Here is a 24028-nt window from a genome sequence, read left to right as displayed (position 1 = left end):
GTCACAAAGATTCATGTGAGCACCACTAAGGCACTTTCCTAAAAAGAAAAGATTTTGGAGTTGATACAGTACATGTTATTGAGGCTATTGGTGAACAGCGAGAGTACTTTTTTTTTTTTTTTTAACCTGCTGTACATATTTGAATGTTGTTGATATTTTCAAGGCAGAATTACGACCGTTCAAACTGTGACAGCTGCACTTGTTTGGATTTTTTTTGTTTCTTAAAAAGAAGGCAAATTGTTGCAGTTTCATAAAGAGAAAAGATTTAAGCTGTCATATGTCATTTAAGGCTAAAATGTGTTTTTTACAACATAATAATTCACACAGATCAAACTGATTCACGTCTTGCATCGTTCCTTTCCTAAAAAGAAGACAATCTTTTAACGTTTCCCTTTCCTAAATAGAAAAGAAGAAATATTGAAGAAGTTATTCGCGACGTAAATACATTACAAATGTGAATCTTAACGCCAGGTTGCGAGCGAAATGCGATTTTGGCTGGCACCTGTTTGTAAATCTTCTCGCGTGATTTCCGCACGTCGTCGGCGTCGCTCTTTGTTTGCGAAGACGACGCTTGTGAATGGTGTCGCGTCTCGGCGCGTCTAAAATTAAACGGCGTGTTGAAAAGCCGTCACTTTGAAGAAGGCTTGGCTCACGTCTATATTTGTCCTGGCATCCCCCGCGACACCGCGTCGTCGTGTAAACACGGCTACTGTGGCGGCCGGAGCGTGCGCGTGAGACATGACAGCGGCACGTTTGCCTTGACCTTGGCGGTAAACATGTGAGCGCGGTCAGGAAAAACAGGAAACAAGTCCGCAAAGTGTTTTTTGCTCTCACATGCGCTCAAGCTGTCGTCTTTCGGGTTTAATTTCGATCGAGAATATGTTAAAGAAAAAAAAATGCCAATTGACTCTTAAACCCAGTCTGGTTCTGAGGTTAGCGGACTCGGGTCAAGAAGAGTTCAAAGCAAACATGGTGAATCAGCGTTTAGCTGTTGTGCTGCACGCAAATGGAATAAGATGTAAATTAAGTGTAAATGCTTCTAAATCCAGAATAAAAATTGTGATTATTATTATTTTTTTTTAAAGCATTTCTCGATCATCAATTTTTTCCAAAATCTTGTTCCTGCGCTGTACGCTCTTTTAGTAATTAACTCATTCACTCCCAAAGACGTATTTATACGTTTTTTAGGTTTTTGTTTGCTAGAGTTTTTGTATGAAGGCTTTGATGCAGTTTCTGAAGTGGAAGCTGAAAGCGATGGTAATTATTACAAAAAAAAAGTGTGCTTCATCTGTTTCATAATAAAACAGATGAAGCACACTTTTTTTTTTTTTTTGTAATAACTACTATCACTTTAAGCGACCACTTCAGGTCAGAAACTGCATCAAAGCCTTCATACAAAAACTCTAGCAAACAAAAACCTAAAAAACGTATACGTTTTTGGGAGTGAATGAGTTAATAATTGAATGTCTTTACTTTGTTTTTAAATGTCTTAATTTCTGAAAAAAATAAAAGGGGGTCTTCAAAGCAGCTTGTTAAACACGATTGTCATGTAACATGTCAGTCAGTTACAGAGTGAATTTTTTCATTGTATAATGTGACCATTTTTTTGTGTAATGTTGCAAAAGTAAATATGAAATAAAATGATTTAAATATTAAATCCAATTAACTCAATATTAATATTCCTCAGAAATTGTGTGCTTCAAATAGTCAAAACATAAAATATGTTTTAAAATGTTAAAATTGAAGATATAATACACATTTTTCATAGAAATGTTGTCAAAATTGAGTCAGATAAATGTCTTCTTCACCTGAAGACTTGCATCCATTTCCCTGCCAGTCTTATGAGGCGCTCCCCCTAGTGGCCCGCCAAGTAATTGCTCAATAAGTCATGAACTATTCAGCCGTTACAGTGGCTGGATATTAACTACAAATATCGCGATACAGATATCGCGAGACAAAGTGTCAGCATTTATCGCGATATCGATACATCGTCACACTGCTATTTGTCAGGATTCCCAAAAGAGTTATTCTCTGCCATTGACGGGAATAACCGTGTACGTACGTTATATACGTTTTCGTGAGAATCTGATGCTGCTCTACGGCTGGCAATGTGTGATTGGCTGCTCTGAAAACATCCGTTTAAGTGGAAGTGTCGTCAAAAAAGCAAAATTACCAGTTGGCAATCGTCCGTTCCAGGAACTTTTAGATGGTACTCGCGCCAATCTGCACAAGTCCTCGCGGGAAAAACTCGCCCGGGTCTTCTTTTTGAGGCACAACAAAATGTGTATCTTCCCCAAAAAATCTCCTAGTTCCGCGGCGAACGCTCTCTCGGGGCAATCTTGGCGCCGGTTCTCCCCCACCAGGAAACTTCCGGTTCAGATCCCCCGGCACGCTCCCACTTCGGGCGAAGCGCCAGCCGGGTTCCTCACGGCGACGTCACGACTCCGCCAAAGGCGATCGGTCAGCCGACGCAGCCGCAGTCGGCGGCCGACAGCCAGCGGATGGTCTGCCACATGGCGCGGGCGTCCATGAAGGACACGGCCTCGTAGCGGGTGGGCCGGCAGCACGGCCGCCCGCTCACCTTGCGGGCCGAGATGCCGCCGCGTGCCGCCAGGGCGGCCAGCGCCAGGTCGTAGTTCCTGCGGGCGGCGCGGCACGAGCCCGCGCAGTATTTGAACAGGACGATCTCGTCCGAGTCGTAGCCCAGGCCCAGCTCGCGGACGCGCGTCTGCCGCTTCTCCACGCGGCAGCGCGAGCCGCCCGTCGCTTTCCGCCGCGACGTCGGCGGCGCTTTGGCGTCGCGAGGGGAGCGGCGCCATCGGCTCCGAGCGGCGTCCACGTCGTCCTGGAGCGGCGGCCGCGTTTCTGAAAAAATGCACAACGGGTGAAGTTTGGACGTTTCGCGGGATGATGACTCAGCAAAAATGGTGGCGCAAGACAAAATATTAGGTACACTTCATTGAGTGCTGAAGCAGTCATGCTGGCGAAAAAATACACAAATATTTGAAGAATGAATTTGGGGGAAATAAATGAAAACTAGACAAATGAAAAAAATGTTGGGAAGAAAATGACAACCGTATTTTTTTTAAAGAAAATAATACATAATTAAAAAATTAAACACAAAATTATTACAACATAATATTGTACAAAAAATACACAAATAATAAAATAATTTACGAGAAATTAACACTAGGCAATTGTAAAAAAATTGTAAACTGTTGGGGAAAAAACGTTTTTAAAATACTACAAAATATTAAACAGAAAAAAAAGATAAATATTTAGAAAATGTTAATACATTTGTGAACATTTTTTTTTTTTTTTTTACAAAATATTCAATGAAAATGACATTCAATGGGAAAAATGAAATTAATTCAAAATATATATTAAAATGCAAAAAAAAAACAGTAGAACAAAAACTATATACTATAAAGTATTAAACAGAAAGAAAACGATAAATAAAATATTCAAAAAGTGTTAATAAAATTGCAAACTTTTTTGGTTCACAAAATATTCAATGAAATGAAATTCAATGAAAAATTAAATAATTTAAAATATTATACATTACAATGAAAAACATTTTTTAAATAATACAAAGTATTAAACAGAAAAAAATGATAAATAAAATAATGAAAAATGTTAATAATATTACAAACTTTTGGTTTACAAAATGTTCAATGAAAATGAAATTAATTCAAAATATTATACATTACAATGCAAAAAAAAACGATAGGAAAAACATTTTTTAAATAATACAAAGTATTAAACAGAAAAAAATGATAAATAAAATATTGAAAAAGTGTTAATAAAATTACACATTTTGGTTTACAAAATAGTCAATGAAAATTCAAATTCAAATCTTATGAGCACAAGTGAGAAAAAGGCTTCATGCCCATAAAATTTGAAATACTGTGGCTGTTGTTTTGATATTATTATTATTATTATGAGTAAAAGATGTGCACGTGCATTTTGGTGACGATTCATAGCAATTTGTGTCATTAAGATTGATTTTTTTTTTGCACATGTACAGATGTGTTCCTAAGTTTACATTCCCATAAGGGCTGGTAAACTTACGAGCGCAACTGTACGACAAAAATACAAGGTAAATAATACTAGACAAAAAAAAGAAAACGGTACTAAAGATACCTTCAGGGACCTCCGGAAATACATCAGCAAAGCAAGCACGTTCTTATCTGTGCAAATATTCAATAACCATCGTAACTCTTCGCCAATGCTTCACTTTCTCTCGCATTGCTTGTCGGTTCATGCCTCCGTGTTTACGGCAGGAAAACTCGAACTGTAATCAGCGGCGTGGCACAACATTCGTCCAAAATGTTCCCCAAGGGGAAGAACAACTCCACGCTGGATCGCGCCGCCACGTTCAGACACGCGTAATGTCATAATTACACAGAAATATTTTTTTTTTTCATGTTACACGTCACACGCTCGGCGAGCTGTGACTGCATAAACACGAACCGTGTTCATCGTCGAAATCATTTCGCTGCCCGGCAATCATGTTGATTGATTTGTGTCTAATACGGGCGGCGTCTCTCCATGGCCACCGGGGGGCGGTATAATACAGACCGGGGCCAGTTCTTATCCCCGTGAAGGCTCCACTTGTTTGTCACACATCGATGCTATTTGCTAATAGCAATACTGGAAATTAAGCACTTATTGGCGATGGAGCTCCGCTTATTCAAGATTTTTTTTTCTATGTAGTTAGAATGGACTTAATAGTAAGGGTCCACTGTACTTATCTTGACTCCTCGGATGATGACGTGTTTGAGTGGACGGGCTTTTCCAAAAGGATGTTGTGCGGAGGGACGGCTTATTTTTACCCGGGCTCCGGTGACCAAAGCTCGGCCTTGAGAAGGTCCAGATACTGTAACTGGACTATATTAAGATGCTCCCATGTGCCAGCGCATTGTGGCGGTTAGCTTAGCATCAGAGTTGGATGAATGGGTGAAAGACGCAGTCAATCGAAGGGCGACGCCACGGCTACTGTATGCTCATTAGCGCCCCCTGGAAAGTTAGAGGGGGAAAATAAATCAGCCCCATTGGCACTTTCACTCAACACGAAATTGGATGAATGTTTTCGTTAGCCTCCCTATACCCAAAATACATCCATTTTGGTTTGAAGCAGCCATTTTAGGATCATTTGAATGTTTTCGTTAGCGTCCCTATACCCAAAAAACGCATCCAGAGTCAGCCATTTTGGTTTGAAGCAGCCATTTTAGGATCATTTGAATGTTTTCGTTAGCGTACCTATACCCAAAAACACATCCAGAGTCGGCCATTTTGGTTTGAAGCAGCTATTTTAGGATCATTTGAATGTTTTCGTTAGCGTACCTATACCCAAAAACACATCCAGAAATTAACCATTTTGGTTTGAAGCAGCCATTTTAGGATCATTTGAATGTTTTCGTTAGCGTACCTATACCCAAAAACACATCCAGAGTCGGCCATTTTGGTTTGAAGCAGCCATTTTAGGAACATTTGAATGTTTTCGTTAGCGTACCTATACCCAAAAAACACATCCAGAGTCGGCCATTTTGGTTTGAAGCAGCCATTTTAGGAACATTTGAATGTTTTCGTTAGCGTACCTATACCCAAAAACACATCCAGAGTCGGCCATTTTGGTTTGAAGCAGCCATTTTAGGATCATTTGAATGTTTTCGTTAGCCTACCAAGACCTCAAAACACATCCAGACATTCAAACCATTTTGGCTCATTTTGACCTATTCCAGAGGTTTACATTAAAGCATGTTTCGTATTCTTCCGTAGTTTTGTAATTGAAAGATGAAAAGGCCTACCGAAGGCTTCTGGCCACAGGGGGTCGACGTGGTCTCGGGTCTCAGGTACAGGTGGTCTCCAAGAAGGCCTCCCGAGGACACGTCGGTGCGGGTCGAGCCGGTTCTCCGGACCGCCGTTCTGCTCGGACAACACGTCCTCCGCCAGGGCGAGCAACGTCGCCATCAGCCACAGCATCACCTGACACAAACAAAATGGACGCCCGTAAAGCGGTAGCCGTGAGGTGCGCGAGATTGGGCAAGATCGTGGACGTGCAAGCCGTCACTTGGCTGATTTTTCGTCCGAGATTCGAGCATAAATGTGAGCTCGGTTTCCTTGCAGTTGCAGGACAATATCAATTGGTGGCGCTAATGTGCTATTACGTTGTTTTGCCAATCGCTAATCAACCTCGCAGAAGGAAGGAAGGACATAAATAAATAAGAAAAATAAATATTGCAACTTTTGGGAGTTTTCTTTGGCTTTTTCTTTGACGGCATCATCACAAAAACGGAGTTTAGCATTTAGCTGGCTGTGGTGTTTTTTATTTTATTTTTTTTTTTAGCGTATGTGACACACTATATACATGGTGGAGAGTGCAGCAGCCAGTCAATTGTCACCGGACACGTGATCGCTCGCTCGCTCGCCCCAGCTGAATATTTTACGACGGCTATTGAAGCGAGCGCCTCTGCGGCCGCATCGTCATGGTAACGATGCTTCATGCTGTACTAACTGCATGTGAAACAATCCGCACAAGTTTTCTCACTTATCTTTGTTTTTGTAAAAGTGAACTTTCATTTATTTTTTCCCTGATACACATTTTATTCTTACAAATTTGCCACTTTAGTTTGGTCAAATTGGACTTTTAACAATATTTTTTTTGGTAAAACTATGACAATTGTCTCGTAGCATTGTGACCATTTTAACATAAATTAACTTTATTTTAGTGGCATTACATACATTTCTTTACGTATGCCATTTTTTTCCTCATAAATTGTGAGTTTATTCGCATAGCATTACAGCTATTCTTGTAACTTTATGACTTTTCTCATAAAACATAACTTAATTTTCAACACCGTGGCTTTTTATTGTCATATATGAACTCTTCGAATAACATTACACTGTTTATCTTGTAAAATGTGATTTGACACGACTTTTTTTCATCAAATTTAACTATTGCCATCGTGACTATTTGCACAGCATTACGCTGTTTTATTTTGTTTTTGTAAATTGTGAATGTATACTTGTGATATTAAAACTATGACTTTTTTTTTCAGAAACTAAAACTATTCCCGATACGTTGCTACTTTTTTTTCTCTTAGGTTACAATTTTATTACTAGCAGTTTTTTTTTTTTTTTTTTAACATTAAAGTACAAATGTCGGCCTATTAGGGATGTAACGATAGCCAAACATCACGATACGATAATTATCACGATATTGTGGGGGGTTGTTGATATTTTCAAACGATCACAATATTGTAAAAAAAAAGAGCTCATACTAAAAAAAGCACAATATTGTGTTTGTGCATAACAGCAACGCATATAAACCACCTACAATCTCTAATAACAATATTGAGGCACTTATTTGCTCATGCAAGCACACGTTGATCGCTTCACAAGCAAATTCGGTTCCCCTTCATCTGACAATTAGCATAATTTTGAACATAGAAGGCCAAAACATCCCTAATGAAAGTTAAATTGCACTAATAAACTAGCCACTAGAGGGTGCTAGAACTCATAAAATAAGACCGTCTCCAATTTGCCATCGCGTATTCCTGACCTTCCAGTTCTTGAGCTGACGCCGACCGCGTGAGGCTTTGCGCCTCCGCCAACGTTTTCCATCTGAAAGACAAAAACAACAACGAGCACGTATAACGAATGCCGGCGACGTTCGTCGGAATCACGACACGCAAGCATTTGATGAGCCTTCTGAAAACTGTCACTGCAAACCGTGAACATCTCAAATCATCTTTCCTCATTGAAACGAATGGAAATTCCATTCATTCGTTCCAGCCTCCCCAAAAACATTTTTTTTAAATAAGAAAAATAGCACATGTATACTGTGTGTGTGTGTGTGCACATAAGATAATTCAATGTAAAGAATTCAACACTATGTGCATCCTTCTGTCTGATGTGCACACTTTTGACCACCAGGGGGCAGAATCATACATGCTAAAATACAACAAAAATAAAGTTGTAATGTTAGAAGAAAATGTTTTAGTTTGATGAGAATAAAGTTTTTTTTTTTTTTTTTTTTAGTATACATGTCTCTCGCATTAGTAGATTTCACTTTTCTTGAAAAAAAAAAAAGTTTTTGGTGAACAAATTGCGACCATTTGCTACCTTGAACGAACAAATATTTACGATACGTTGGCAAACACTCAAACTTTCGCCGCTCAGCGACAGTCAAAAATCTTGAATCCAATTTATGTTCCATATTTTTTGTCAACCTTCATTCATCACATTTTCAATATTCACTTTCGAGCACAAAAAAAGGACAAATTAGTTGTAGCAATTAGTTGCAAAATCCAGCGTGACATTTTATCCCATAGAGTGAGACAACTTGCCCATTGTAGGGCAACGTGCTCACACTCTTTTTGCTAATAACTTTGCACTCGCAGACACAAAATATGAACATGAATACAAAATATATACCTGAGACTTTGGTCTGTCATCTGATGCGCATTTTGTTTATATGCGATATATTGATTCCAAGAAATACATTTAATGAAGTGTGTAAAAGTTTTTGCATTTCATCTATGCTGTTTGTTTTTAAACATTAAGTACAAAATCTATTTCATTTTTATACAGAATACATTTTAATAAGAGTCATACGTTCTTTTTCTTTTGTACTTGGGAAGCAAAGAATTTTGGGTGCAAAGTTTGCCACTAACTGAATAATATGTAACACAAACATACAGTGCATTGAATTTTATTTTACAGTAAAAATCTAACAGAAAATCATTGAACGACAGCTTAAGAATAATTAACTACTCCTTCAATCAAGAGAGGCCACTTTATTAGGGAGGCCCACACACACACACACACACAAAGATTGGACTTCTTTCCTCATCAATCAAAAAGCAACAAAACACTTTTTCACCATTTAACCTTTTCACAACCGAGCAACTCGCGCAAGGAAAAAAGCCCCACGTGACCCATTTAAGGTCCCAGAAGTAACCCGTCGCGAGATCGAACGTTCGAAAGTGCTTCCGCAACGGCGACACGGGAGCATGTTGGAGAGTGAGATGACGTCATCCGGCATCGCTTATGGCGTCGGCGTGATCGGCGTCTTACCTGTCCGCACCTTCCCACTCCCGCAGATCATGGACGCAGCTCCGAATCCACGCGCGCGTGCGTGCGCGCTCGCTCGCTCGCTCCCGCGAGCCTTCGCTGCGTGCGCGTGCGCCTCTCGTGCAGTTGGCACGCATGCGTGATAGATAGACAGATAGATAGATAAATAGATCGATTCTGACAGTTTTGTGTATAAACATTTTCTGTTCCACCAGCAAGTGGACAAATATTGGGAAACAATTAAAAAAAAATCACTTGTGCTCATCTTTTATCAAGATGGACTCCAAAGTCTCGCAGAATCTTCTGAAGTCTCCTGATTGCTGCTCAAAGCCTCGGCAGCTTCCTTGTATGGGCCGAGTCAGCCGGAGCGTGACGGGCGACGGGGCACGGAAAGAATCCCGGCCAGGCCAGGCCAGGCCGGGGGGGGGGGGGCACACTCGGAAGACACTTAATTAGTTACGCAGTCCTTGAGGTCAGGGGTCGCCAGCCACCGCGTACAGGACCACGTTTGGTTTGGTAACGCGTTGTACAATATGAAAGTACTCACAGTCATATGTTCTTTATCCTCTGCGAAAAACGACAAATATTAGTGACCCCCAAACATTGAAATACACGTACACAGAACTCTACTCTAGTTAATCAGTCTTCCATTTACACAATCGTCTGATATCGAGTGCTGGATCTGCTTCTACTGTAGTTGTCAGTGAACCGACAAACATGTGGGGGGCCGCGACCCTCAGCAGGTCGTCTGCCGGCCCACCGTGGACCACCCCGGGGGCTTGTTAACACTACCCTGACCCCCCCCCCCGCCCCCCCAGAATGGAAGTCCAACACGAGGCCCAAACCTGCAGGTGGAACAAATATACGCACAATCTGGAGAGGCTCCGATGAAATCTCACAACTTTTACAATTTCGCTTTGTCCATCTGTCCAACTAATTATGGTATTGGTTAAACGCTGATATCAACAAAAACATGAACAATTCCCTATAGACAACTCCTTAAAAAAAACAAAAACAAACTTACTGGCAGTATATAAATCATAATAAAAAAAAAAATAATAATAATAATTATTAGTCACTCACCTTCATGGTGCACTTGTAATATTTTTTGACTCCTCTCGATGGCACTTTTGGTTTACAGATGCAGTGTAAATTTAATGCATGTCATTGCACGAGTCTTTCTTTAAAACAAGAGCACCATCTAGGGGAGTTAAAAAAAAAAAAAAAAAAAAAAAAAAAAAAGTATCGCAAGTGCTTCATGAAGCTTCGTTTGTCAAAATCGAATGTTTTGGGTGAAACTAACCAATGTTCTACTGTTATTACTAAAGAACGGAAAAAGCTAGGAACAAACTTTTTTTTTTTGTCCAATGAAAGAAAGAAGAGTCTTCTGTTTAATTGATGGATTCATCCTTATATTGTCATTACATTACACAATTAATATTCGAGTTTTGAAAGAGCCTTCCAAATGCGTCAAGTATCTAACGTACAGTTGTTTCAATCAAAACCCATTTTCCCATTAAAAATGGGTTTTCGTACCCAAACATATGGACGCATATTTGAAGAAAGTTCCACGACAGGCCCATACGGGATCCCCTTTGCATCCGGGTTGACCGAATGAACGAACACTTCGGCCAGATGAAAGCTGAGCCGAGGCCAGGCCAGGCAGCTCCATCGGTGCTCGGACCACCAAAGCTGAAGCTGAAGCCTCCGTTTGTGTTTGACAACAGCGGGCGGGTCAAGGAGCTTCTTTTAATAGAGGACACCTGCTCCGCCCGCTCTGCCGCTTTGGACTTTTTGCGGAACTTTCTATACGTCTGTTGTTGTTCTCGGCGATGTCGCATTCCTGACGTGCGTCACCTGTGACTCCATCTTTGGACGACTGACATTATTGGAACAACTTCCATCCAGGTGACGAAAACGAGGATTCTCATTCGCAACCGTTCTTTCCTGGAGAGATTATAAAGCGCAACGGTGGGGTAAGCAGATTCATGAAACTAAATTGACTCAAAATAAAGTTGTACAATGAAGAAATGTGAGCACGGTTCGGGGTTGTAGCGCCCTCTGTTGGCTTGGCATGTATCTGTATTTCTTAAAACGCGAACAAAGTTGTAATTTTGAGAATTGAAAAAAAAAAAAAAACCTACACCATAACAACTAAAATATTGAGAATTGAATGAAACGTCAACATGTTTGTGTTTGATATTAAAGTAAAGCGGTGACAGAGCGTGATGGCGTCACTCGTGAGTCACATCTTAGGAATGTGAGCAGCGGGAACACGGTGAGCATAAAGGAGTTTCCCGGGAGATTTACGGTGATTAAATAAAACATTACGATTGGAGAAGATGAAAAAAAAAGGAGCCGTGCGTGTGCGTGTTTCTGCTGTATTTAATTATAATTAATCATCATGGCGAGCTCTCTGTGGAATGTTGACAACTGGCTAACTTGAAGCAACACGCTCGCTAAATTCGCTACAGGCGACAACGTGGAGATCAGAAATAACGTCACACATCATCTTGATGACATCAGTAATCCTTTGGGATTAGAAGTACAATTAATCGAAAGTATTTTGACAATCGATAAATCATATAGTCTTTTTTTTTGTTTTTTTTTTGCATGTCCAAATCTTCAGTAAATATTGTCAGATTTCGGAAGTCCTGTAGCCTCACAATTTTGGATGATAACGTAGAAATGTTTGATTAGGGAATGAAAAGACTTTTCATTCAACTGCATTGAAAGGTTGAACACACGCACTGACAAGCAAGAGACAAGGTTCAGGCGTCAAAACTAAAAGTCTCAAACTAGGGGAAGGGATTTTATACTCAGTTACATTTCGAAACAGAACTCAATTTTTTAAACAATTTTAAGTAAAACGCAGGGATGGGATTAAAACAACGTGTCAAAGAGGGTAGAATTATGTTGCTGAAATAATAATAAAAAATATATATTTTTGAAAAAAATAAGATTAGTGACCACTACCAGTCTTCTTCGTTTTTATTTTGCGCATGACCGCCATCTTGTGTTTAAAAATGGCTACGAACCATGACGCAAACCTCGTGGAAAAGTTGCAATGTCAGACTTTTATTTATCCCAATGTTGTGTTTTTCAATTTGCGAGCTATATGTTTGATTTACTTTGAAAGTCTTTGTGTCACTTAATTTTGTGTATTTGCCAAAACTACACACGACTCCAAGGTGCTCTACGGCAGGTCCACCTGGCCAAACTACACGTCCATTTAGTGAATGTTTAGTTTGAAGACTATTTCTAATCAACAAAAGAGAGACAAAGTGTAGATTGCTTCCTTTAATTTGGCATCAATTACGCGTCACACATTTATTACTACCGACAGGTTAACGAGCCAAATCCGAATATCTTCACAATTGGTGTACGGCAAAGGCATTGGGACTATAAACGCGGTAGTACTACCACCATTTTCTGTGCGTTCACACAAACAGACGTACGGTACATCACCAAATTACTTGTCAGCCATTTTCCATTTGTTACATATTTACACAACTAAATTCATTCCAAGTTTATATAAAAACGCGCTAGCAAAACACGAAGACGCCTTTGAGCTTCCGTAGGCGGCACTTCCGGGGCGAGCTCGCACGTGTGGTAAACAAGCATGGACGACTCGGAGAAATGGAGCGACGTAGCCAAAAGTCCGAGTTTGAAGAACCTGACGGACGGAAGCTTCGGCGTGCTGAACGAGAAGCAATGTGACGCCGTGCAGGATTTGGTCAAAGCGCACATCGACTCCTTCGACCAGGCCATCGGCGAAGGACTCAACCGCGTCGTGCAGGTCCACACACTCACACGATCACTATTTAACTCAATAACTTAACTTACGAACATTTTTTTTTTTAAAAGTATTGTAATATACGTACCTGCTTGGTCAGCAGCCATCCGTAATGAGATTCAATGCTCATTTTTGATTGACGGTGAGCATGTCACGTTGTTAGTACATAGAGATACACAAGAGAGTCTTAAGTCTTTTTTTCCTTCAAAATTAAGGCCTTAATGCAATATATGTATAAGCAAAGCAAAATGTAGCATTTAAAGTGTGGCTTGGGTTTCTAATTTACGGTTTCAAACCAGTCTTAATGTTTCAAAATAGGGTTTGAAGCCTGGGTCAGTGTTTCAATTCAAATATCTAAACAGAGCTTTTAGGTTTCAAGCAGGGTGACACTTTAAAATTGACATTGCATTTCATCCACTATAAATGTGCACAATGTCAGCGCTGTGTGAAGCTGCTGTGTACCTGTGATGAAGCAAATGTGGGCGTGTCTTCAGGCCATCCCACCGTTGGAGTTCACGGTGAAGGGCGAGCGCATCAGCCTGGCGTTCGTGGAGGCCGCCGTCCACCCGCCGGCCGTGTCCAAGGGCAGCGTTTGCCGCGAGATGAGGGTCTTCCCGGCAGAGTGTCGCGGCAGGAGGTGCTCGTACAAGGGCAGGATGGTGGTGAGTACGGATTTGGAAAAAGAAAATGGCTTCCGCAGGGTAACTAATGCGTTTGCTGTTTTGCAAATTTCAATTATGATCTGAGAAATGTACCAAAACAAAACATGGATTTTTTATTTATTTTTTGCCAATTTTTTGGGGGGGGCTTAAATGTTTGAATGTCTAATTGGTCGGGTGCTGCTACTTTTGACCACGCCTTTGCATGCGTCCAGGCGGACGTGAGCTGGTCGGTGGACGGCGTCCCCAAAGGGATCGTCAAGCAGGTGCTCGGGCAAATCCCCATCATGGTCAAGTCCAAGTTGTGCAACCTGCGCGGGTTGTCGCCACAGCAGCTCGTGCAGCACCACGAGGAGGCCGAGGTAGGGTTTCAAGCGGCCGCAGGCTTTCAAAACAATTGGGGTTTCAAACGAGGGTTTACCGTTTCATGCCTTGTTAAAGTTACAGGTCAGAATTGGGGATTGAAATCTAAGTTAGGGTTCCAAACAAGGGTTAAGGCAGTGTTAGGGTTTAAAAGTCGGGTTTTGATGTGGTGTTTAGGAAATGGGCGGCTACTTCATCGTGAACGGCATCGAGAAGGTGATCCGCATGCTGATCATGCCGCGGAGAAACTACCCTATCGTCATGTCACGACCCAAGTGGAAGAGCAGAGGCCAGGGATACACGCAGTATGGTAAACACCCTACTCTTTAGCCCCTTTCACGCCGCCCGCCCAAGTCACTCCTACGCGTAAAAGGTACCAACACACATCGGGCGTTGGAGTCCTGCCGCAAATGTTCCTGATCCTGAAGTAGTTGCCGGAGTTAACACGGCGGTGGCTGTGTGAAACCCGGGACAGATGTGGGATGACATTTAACGCTAGTCGTCATCCACTTGCGCTGCTGATGTTTCAAAAGCATTTGTCACCGTTCGATGCAAACATGATCTCTCATTAACGGGATGCTGTGCTACTGCGTGAAAGGGGACACATACATCAGTGCTGCGTGAAAGACACGGGCTGAGGAATTCCTACTCACTGATACAATTTTGCACAAACTGTGTCAAATTGTCCTGATAAATTGGTGCATAAAAGCCAGAAAATAGTAAAAAATAAATAAAATAACTGGCACGTCATACAGCGTGAAAGGGGATTTTTTTGGTGGATTATCCTTGCAAGTTTTCACACCGTCTCCCATCATGTCAGATAATTTATATAATCTTAACACCCTCATCCAGCTGTTGACACAATTACAGACAAAAGGCCAGTTTTTGCTCGACAGTGTTAAAGGAGCTTTTGTTGCCGGGTTGTCCCTGTGCGATTTCACGCCGTCTCTTGGCAGGTATGTCCATGCGCTGCGTGAAGGAGGAGCACACGGCGGTGAACATGAACCTTCACTACATGGACAACGGGACCGTCATGCTCAATTTCATCTACCAGAAGGAACTTTTCTTTCTACCGCTCGGCTTTGCGCTTAAGGTACCGTACAAACGCAATTTTACTTTGGCGAGTTTCAACAAGAGTTTGGGTTTGAAATGTGGGTCTCGAAGCTAGGATTTGACATTTTCAAGCCAGGGTCGGTGCTTCTGCGGGCGTTAAAGGTTTCAAGTCCGTACCGTTTCCTCGCAGGCTCTGGCGGACCTGAGCGACGCGGAGATGTTCTCGGAGCTGATCAAAGGCGCGGAGGAGAACTCGCTTTACCGCAGCTGCGTGTGCGAGATGCTGCGCTTGGTGTCGGAGCAGGGCTGCACGTCGCGCCCGCAGGTCCTCGACTACCTGGGCCGGCGCTTCCGCGTCAAACTCAGCCTGCCCGAGTGGTACACCGAGCGGCAGTGCGCCGACTTCCTGCTGGAGTACGAGCGACTGCGTGCGCGTCGCCACGGCAACGGCGAGTCTGCCAACCCCTCCTCCCTCCCTGCTAACCGCTTCCTGTTCCCGCAGCGAGTGCATCTGCATCCACCTGCGGACGGGCGTGGAGAAGTTCCGGCTGCTGTGCCTGATGTGCCGCAAGCTGTTCAGCTTTGCCAAGCAGGAGAGCCTGGAGGAGAACCCGGACAGCATCGCCTGCCAGGAGGTCCTCACCCCGGGGCAGCTCTACCTCATGTTCCTCAAGGTCAGGGCTATTTTTCGATATTCTATATCAATGTCGGTTTTTATTTATTTGCCATTTTACAGTCATTATTTAAGACTGCATTAACTGTAATGTAAATATACAAATTTACATTTTATTATTAACAAACTAATTTACATATTTACTTGCACGTGCAAACAATTTACCTTTCAGTTAATTGTCATCAATTATAAATGAAGAAAACACAAATTTATTGCAATGTTGACACTTTTTTAAAAACAATTGTCGAATTTATTCAAATTAAATTTTAAAAATAAAATAAATGAACTTATTTTTTAGCAACCGTTTTACGATGATTAATTATACAGTAACTTAAAAAATATATTTATTTAAAAAAAAAAGTGTTACTTGTGTAAACCTGAAAAGAAATTGGCTAATTTCAGTTAATTCTAAATTAAGATTTTTTTTATTATTTTTTTTAATGAGAACTTAACATTGTGGAAAACTATTTTACGCACTTTATATGCAAAACAAATTTGTAACATTTTGTAAAAGAATTACCATAGTTAATTATGACAATATTAATTTATTAATAAAACAATACAAATATTACACATAAAATATATTTGAATTTTTTTTTACAATTGTTTAGTTATGAATAAATTAATAAACATCATGAAATTACTTTGATTAAATTAATTCTACAGTAACTTGAAAATATCTATTTAAAAAATGCGTTACATGTATATAGATTTTTTTTTTTAACCTTAAAAGAAATTGGCTAATTCCAGTTAACTCTAAATTAACGTTTTTTTGTGTGTTTTTTTTAATGAGAACGTAATAATTTTTTATACTATTTTTCACGAAACACATCTATAACATTTTGTAAAAGAATTACATGTAGTTAATTATGACGACATTAATTTATAAATAAAACAGTAACAATATTACACATACAAATATATTTGAATTATTTATTTATTTTTCAAATTGTTTAGTTATTAATAAATTAAGAAAAAACATTATGAAATTATTTTACATATTTAAATGCACATACACATTTTTTTTTTTTCAAATAATTGGCTTATTCAGTCTAATTAAAAAAAAAAAAAAATTGAACTGGCCCATGAGCCTAAAATGCATCGTACCCGTGTGCGTGTGGATGACGCCGTCCCGTTTGGCGCGTTCCGGCAGGAGCGGATGTGGGCGTGGCTTGTCTCGGTCAAGCTGGCGTTTGAGAAGCGAGGCGGTCGGTTGAGGGGCGGCTGCACGGCCGAGAACCTCATCAAGATGTTCAACCTGGGAAGCGACCTCACCAAACCGTTCGAGTACCTGCTGGCCACCGGCAACCTCAGCTCCAAGTCGGGTCAGCGCCGCCTCCCCGCCGCAACTTGAAAGACTTCCAACACGGCGTTTAGGGTGTCAAGACGGGGTTGGGCTCCAAATTCAAGCTTCGAGATACGGTTACGCATTCCAAAGAGACTTTCAAACAAGGTTGATAGTTTCAAAACAAAGTTCTGGTTTCAAAGTTGAGTTTTAAAACAGGGTTAGGGTTTCAAGAGAGTGTTATGGTTTTAAGATTGGGCTCAAAGATATTTTCAGGGCTTCAAATTAAGGGTTCAAAACATGGCTAAGGTTTCAATTGAGAATTTCTAGACACGGTTAGGGTTTCAAGCTGTGTTTAAGTTTTCAAATTGGGGTTTCAAAACAGTTAGGGTTTGAATGAAGGTTTCAAGTCGTAGTTAAATTTTTAAGACATGATTTCAATTTAAAGTTGGGTTTCAACTTCAAGACAGGATTAGGGTTTCAACTTTGTGTTTAAAGACAGAGTTAGGGGTTCAATTAAGGTCTCAAGACATTGTTTTAAGTTTTGAATTAGAATTTCTAGTCAAAGTTAGGGTTTGAATTAATGGTCAGGGTTTTAAATCGAGCTTTTAAGACAGAGTTTGGGTCTCAAGTCAGGGTTTTAAGACATGGTAGGATTTCAAGACTGGTTTAGGATTTCAAATTGAGGTCAAGTGTCATGTTAACTCATTCAAACCCAAAAACGTATAAATACGTTTTTTTAAAATACTTTGTCCTGCACTCACAAAAACATATTTATACGTTTTTTTGTTGGTTTTTGTTTTATGATAGATCATACAGATGTTTTAATACAGTTTAAGAGATTGCTTAAAGCAATGGTAGTTATTAAAAAAAAAAAAAAAAAAAAAAGTCCAGCAGGGGGCAGCTGAGTTTAAGCGCAAAATGAAAACGGATACAAATATACTATAAAACAGCCGGGAGCAAAGGGGGTTGCTTCAGTGAAAATGGCTGCGAGTGAATGAGTTAAGGTTTCAAGCTCGGGTTTGTAAGCATACGTGTTGTCAATTTGCTGTTGTCTGCCGACGGGCGCGGCAGGTCTGGGCATGCTGCAGACGACGGGCCTGTGCGTGGTGGCCGACAAGCTCAACTTCATCCGCTACCTGTCGCACTTCCGCTGCGTGCACCGCGGCGCCGCCTTCGCCAAGATGCGCACCACGTCGGTGCGCAAGCTGCTGCCCGAGTCGTGGGGCTTCCTGTGCCCCGTGCACACGCCCGACGGCGAGCCCTGCGGCCTCATGAACCACATGACGGCCAGCTGCCAGGTGGTCACCGCGTCCGTGCCCACCGTCACCCTGCCCGCGCTCCTCTGCTCGCTGGGCGTGGCCCCCGCAGACTCCGCCCCCGCCGCCCCCTATACGGACTGCTATCCCGTGGTGCTGGACGGCGCCGTGGTGGGCTGGGTGGAGGCCCGGGTGGCCCCCGGCGTGGTGGACTCGCTGCGCACGTTCAAGGTAGGCAGCTTGACTCCTCGTGGAAATTTACGGGGGGATTTTCCGAGCCTGTCAGGGGCGGAGCTACAGTTTCTTTCAGTGGGCTGGCCAGGGTGACACACCACCACAGTGAGTGGAATAGTGAGCATATACCGGGTCAAAGTGACCCAACATTCAGAGAATTAGAAATAATAAGAAATGGTTATTTTGTGCAATGATAGCAATTAATAATAAGCTATCACAATGTTGTTGTTTTTTGTTTGTTTTTTTTAAACATTCCGGGTCAAATTGACCCGTAGTATAATTTTTTTTTTTGCTATGAAACGACTCATCAACAGACAATTAAAATTGTTCATTATTTGACATTTTCAATTTCAAGACTTTTGGAACGTTAAACATAGCCTGGGTCAAATTGACCCATTTTAATATTGAATACTACAAATGAGTAGTTTTTTTGCTACAAAAATCTCACAATTGAAATGGTTCACTTTGACATATTTTCAGTTAAATGTTTATCGGAATACTTTTGGAACATTGAACATAGCCCGGGTCAAATTGACCCATTTTAAAATTAGTTTTTTTTTTTTTTTTTGCAACAGACAATTAAAACGGTTGATTTTGACATATTTGAAAACTGTTATTATAAGTTCTAATTTATTAGCAGTTTGGAACTTTAAACATAGCCCGGGTCAAACTGACCCATTTCAAAATTGAAGAACTACAAATAGTAGTTTTTAATTATGAAACTTATTTGAAGTATTTGCAATGAAAGTGGTCAATGTTTATCGGGGTGCGCTTTTTATCATTAAACATAGCCTGGGTCAAATTGACCCGGGAGCATCGTTGCCGTTCCTGAGAAAGCAAGCTAACCGGCGATTTAATTCACGAGAGAAGGACATTTTGTTTGCTTTGCTTTTGTGTCTCATCGTCTAATTCTAATCTCATGTACTGATTGGCTAGTTAACAGCCAATCACAGTTTTCCATGTAGCTCCGCCCCTTTGGGTTCCGCATACTTTGCGTAAATCCGATGTCAATTTGCAACTGCAGGTCCTTCATGAGAAGAAGGTCCCTCCCTGGACCGAGATCGTTCTGGTGCCCAAGACGGGCAAAGCCAGCTTGTACCCGGGCCTGTTCCTGTTCACCACGCCGTGCCGCATGGTGCGCCCCGTGCACAACCTGGCGCTCGGCAAGCAGGAGCTCATCGGCACCTTTGAGCAGGTAGCCGACTGGAAAGCTCAAGAAAAAGCCAAGCGACAGTGCCATTTAAAAATTTTTTTTTTTTGCTGCTCACGTTTGTTTGGCAAGCTTTACGTCAACGTGGCGGTGACGGAGGCGGAGGTGCAAGCGGGCGTCAGCAGCCACCAGGAACTCTTCCCGCACAGCATGCTCAGCGTGGTGGCCAGCTTCATACCCTACTCGGACCACAACCAGAGTCCCAGGAACATGTACCAGTGCCAGATGGGTGCGTGACCGCAAACGGGTTCTTTCCCGGGCCGTGTTCTGACTTGCGCGAGCGTCTCCAGGTAAGCAGACCATGGGCTTCCCCCTGCACGCCTTCGCCGAGCGCTCCGACAACAAGCTGTACCGGCTGCAGACGCCGCAGAGCCCGCTGGTGCGGCCGTCCATGTACGACCGCTACCGGCTGGACAACTACCCGAGCGGCACCAACGCCGTGGTGGCCGTCATCTCCTACACCGGATACGACATGGAGGACGCCATGGTCAGTAGCGCCGAAAACGGGAACGCCCCGTCGTACCCTTTTCTAATAATTGAGAATTAATTTGGTTTCTGGTGACCCCCCCGCCACTGGCCAGATCGTCAACAAGTCGTCGTGGGAGCGCGGCTTCGCTCACGGCTGCATCTACAAGACGGAGCTGGTGGACCTGGCCGACAAGGCGCGCGGCCAGGACAGCGTGGTTTTCGGGGCCAAGCCGGGAGACCCCAAGGTCAACGAGCGACTGGACGCCGACGGACTGCCCCCCGTGGGCGCCACGCTGCGCTACGGCGACCCGTACTACAGCTACGTCGACCTCAACACCGGGCAGGCCTTCGTCACCTTCTACAAGTGCGTTTTCACCGCGTAGCTTCACTGGATCGGAAATGGTAAAAAAAAAAAAATCATTTCTATGGAGGACCAAAACTGCCAAAATTAAAAGTTAATAAATGACTAAAAGTGAAAATAAAAATGGATATAAAAAAAATAAAACAAATTACCCCCCCAAAAAAAAATACATTTGTATTTAATTTTTGAATAATGTTTTTTTTAATATCAGTTTTTATTCTCACATTTACCGGTTGTCATTTATTTATTTTTAATTTTGGCAGTTTTAGGCCGTACTGCCAAGTCAAAATGTAAATAAATGACTAAAAGTGAAAGTAAAAATGGATATAAAAAACTAAGTACAAAAATTATATCCCCAAAAAATATTTTAAAAAATAAATACATTTGTATTTAATTTTTGAATCATTTTATCTTGTTTGTTTTTTTTCACTTTTAGTCATTTATTTATTTTTAGTTTTGAAAGTTTTGGGCCTTTGTGACCTTTGCCTGAAGGAAGGTTGCCAAGGTTAAAGGTCACCAGAAAGGTCAAAACTAAAATTGCAACAAACCACATCGAGTCATACCTCAAATTAAAGGGCTCGTCGAATGAGTTTGTTTTCATTATTTTCAATTTCACTAGATATGATGGTAATGATAAATCTTCCAACAGTTATAACGTGAGAATAATGGTCACTAAACATCGCCCCGAAAGCCGAGTCAGAAATCAATTCATTATAAACCCCATCATGTCACACCTCATTTGAAAAGTCTTGATGAGCGCTTTCTTGAACTGCTGTTATTTTTTGAGCATGAAATGTGATCTTCTCTTCCTGCAAGGAGCCACGAGGCGTGCGTGGTGGACAACATCAAGATCTGCGGCAACGACGCCGGCTCGGGCTCCTTCAAGCGCGCGTGCATCACGCTGCGCGTGCCGCGCAACCCCACCATCGGCGACAAGTTCGCCAGCCGCCACGGCCAGAAGGGCATCCTGAGCCGCCTGTGGCCCGCCGAGGACATGCCCTTCAGCGAGAGCGGCCTCAGCCCCGACATCCTGTTCAACCCGCACGGCTTCCCGTCGCGCATGACCATCGGCATGCTGATCGAGAGCATGGCCGGCAAGTCGGGCGCCCTGCACGGCCTCGGCCACGACGCCACGCCCTTCGCCTTCTCCGAGGACAACGCGGCGCTCGACTACTTTGGCCAGATGCTGCGGGCCGGCGGCTACAACTACTACGGCACCGAGCGCCTCTACAGCGGCACCAGCGGCCTCGAGCTGGAGGCCGACGTCTTCATCGGCGTGGTTTACTACCAGAGGCTACGGCACATGGTGTCCGACAAGTTCCAGGTACATACACAGGATGTTTTTTTTTTTTTTTTTTTTTTAATTGGATGATGCCCATTATGATTTTTGGCAAAATAAAATTTTGATTAATTGGCATTGGGCAGATAGTTAAAAAAATATGACAAACCCTTAATTAGGAATAATACTGAATACCGATCAAGCCAATTCATGCCCTCTTGTGGCCATTTTACAAGCAGGAATGTCAAATTAGAATAGAAAACTGCATGTAAACAAAAAGGTTAAGTCAAATTTCAATTTTCTTCAATCGGCTAAAAAAATATCTATATTTATTGCCACATAGATGCTATTTTTTTAGCCTTAATATCATGTGTTAGCGTTAAGCAAAAAACAAAAAATATATATATTTGGTTTAAGACTGATGACTATTATATTTGACAAAAAAAAAAAAAATCAGATTAATGGGCACTGGGCATTTAAAGGTAAGGTACTCATGCCCTCTTGTGGCCATTTTACGAGCAGGAATGTAAAATTTGAACTAGAAGAATAGAAAACAGAAATTAATAAAAAATATATATATATTCGTACATGTAAACAGAAACATTAATAAAGCAAAATCAATATTTATATTAATCAAAATGTTCCTAAATCAGATTAAAAAAAAATGCCACAAACACTGTGAGCCTTAAAGGGTTATCTTCACTAATTTAGCCCATTGTAGCAATAAAAGTTAATATTTTGCTTATAATAAATTAGATATTTTCATTATTTTTCATGTACAATTAGTACCTTTTTAAAAACACATTTTGCAACTTGCTGTCGACTGAAAATGACATCACAAGGTAACCAATCACAGCTCACCTGTTTTCTAATCATGTGACATTCACAAGCTGAGCTGTGACTGGTTAACTGAGCCCTTGTGATGTCATTTTCAGTCGACAGCAAGTTGCAAAATGTGTTTTTAAACGTTCTAATTGTACATGAAAAATAATGAAAATATCAAATTTATTATAGGCAAATTATAGACTGCCAAAATGGCTAAATAAGTCAAGTATCCCTTTTAATATGTTTCCCGTTGTGTTAGCATTAAGTTAGCAAAGGCATACATACGCGTGTAATTATTCAATATCTGCCAAACTCCTGCTGGTTGTGAAGTGAGACGAGTTGCTGTCATGTAAAAGCAAAAAAAAAAAGATTATTTATATCGACAGCATTCACAAGTAACTGATACCTTGAAATAAGGCACGTATTACTGCATGTTTTTGTGTTTTAAAAAAAAAAAAAAAAAAAAAAAAAAAAGGTTTCTCTTACCGTTTCCGTGTGATGCGTCAGGTGCGCACGACGGGGGCCCGCGACAAGGTGACCAACCAGCCGGTGGGCGGCCGCAACGTCCAGGGCGGCATCCGCTTCGGCGAGATGGAGCGCGACGCGCTGCTGGCGCACGGCTCCTCCTTCCTGCTGCACGACCGCCTCTTCAACTGCTCGGACCGCTCGGTGGCGCAGGTGTGCGTGGACTGCGGCAGCCTGCTGTCGCCGCTGCTGGAGCGGCCGCCGCCCGCCTGGTCGTCCACGCGCCACCGCCGCACCGTCTGCGCGCTCTGCGGCAAGAGCGACTCGGTGGACGCCGTGTCGGTGCCGTACGTCTTCCGCTACTTTGTGGCCGAGCTGGCCGCCATGAACATCAAAGTCAAGCTGGACGTCAAGTGAAGGTTTTTTTTTTTTGTGTGTGAATATAACAACTGAGAGCTGCTGGTTTGGGACTGAATCGTGCAAAAGGGCAACCAGTTACGTACACTTGCGAATTTGCTAATTATACCTTTACGTATGATCACCTGACCTGCGGGTAGGGATGTCACGATAAGGGCAATAATCGTGATCTCGCGATATTAAAACTGCCACAATATCGTCGTCGTCATGTTCACAATATTTAAAAGGACCACATTTGTGGAAAAAAAAATCAGGTTGATTTCCATTTGTGCAGTTCTAGCACCTTCTAGTGGCTAGTTTATTAGTGCTATTTAATTTTCATTAGGGATGTTTTGGCCTTCTATGTTTAAAATCTATGCTAATGGTCAGATGAAGGGGAACCGAATTTGGTTGTGAAGCGATTACAATATCGTGTTTTTTTTTTAAATATCGCCAACGGCTCCACAATATCATGATAATTATCGTATCGTGACCTTCATATCATGATATCGTATCGTGATGTTTGGATATCGTTACATCCCTACCTGCGGGGTCAACTTATTTGTATTTTGGGGCGTGTGGGGGGGGCAAGTTGTTTTTCATGAGAAACGTTTATAATAAATA

The 24028-nt window shown here is 41.9% G+C and overlaps 2 protein-coding genes across 3 annotated transcripts; one reads left to right on the top strand and one right to left on the bottom strand.

Annotated features, from left to right (window-relative positions):
• Positions 1 to 1463: 1463 nt before the first annotated feature.
• artn (artemin) lies at positions 1464 to 11644 on the bottom strand. The gene is made up of 4 exons (XM_077534698.1): positions 9082 to 11644; positions 7565 to 7626; positions 5811 to 5988; positions 1464 to 2865 (listed from the first exon to the last, which is right to left on the bottom strand). Exons 1-4 carry the CDS (start codon positions 9341 to 9343, stop codon positions 2462 to 2464), a joined length of 906 nt encoding a protein of 301 aa, XP_077390824.1. The 5' UTR covers positions 9344 to 11644; the 3' UTR covers positions 1464 to 2461.
• Positions 10742 to 24012, top strand: polr1b (RNA polymerase I subunit B). Of its 2 annotated transcripts, XM_077534696.1 has the most exons (17): positions 11342 to 11356; positions 12425 to 12512; positions 12660 to 12877; positions 13369 to 13536; positions 13749 to 13895; positions 14074 to 14206; positions 14853 to 14989; positions 15140 to 15363; positions 15452 to 15623; positions 16776 to 16947; positions 17982 to 18397; positions 19425 to 19595; positions 19683 to 19839; positions 19901 to 20097; positions 20192 to 20442; positions 21256 to 21763; positions 23051 to 24012. In XM_077534696.1, exons 3-17 carry the CDS (start codon positions 12701 to 12703, stop codon positions 23423 to 23425), a joined length of 3405 nt encoding a protein of 1134 aa, XP_077390822.1. In that variant the 5' UTR covers positions 11342 to 11356; positions 12425 to 12512; positions 12660 to 12700; the 3' UTR covers positions 23426 to 24012. The 2 variants fall into 2 exon arrangements, with proteins under 2 accessions (XP_077390823.1, XP_077390822.1); XM_077534697.1 differs by lacking the exons at positions 11342 to 11356; positions 12425 to 12512 and adding an exon at positions 10742 to 11054.
• Positions 24013 to 24028: the final 16 nt, after the last annotated feature.

Source organism: Festucalex cinctus, chromosome 10, assembly GCF_051991245.1.
Source record: "Festucalex cinctus isolate MCC-2025b chromosome 10, RoL_Fcin_1.0, whole genome shotgun sequence".
Lineage (NCBI taxonomy): Eukaryota > Metazoa > Chordata > Actinopteri > Syngnathiformes > Syngnathidae > Festucalex > Festucalex cinctus.
Note: the sequence above shows the minus strand (reverse complement) of the source record. Positions and strands in the feature narration are given on the sequence as shown.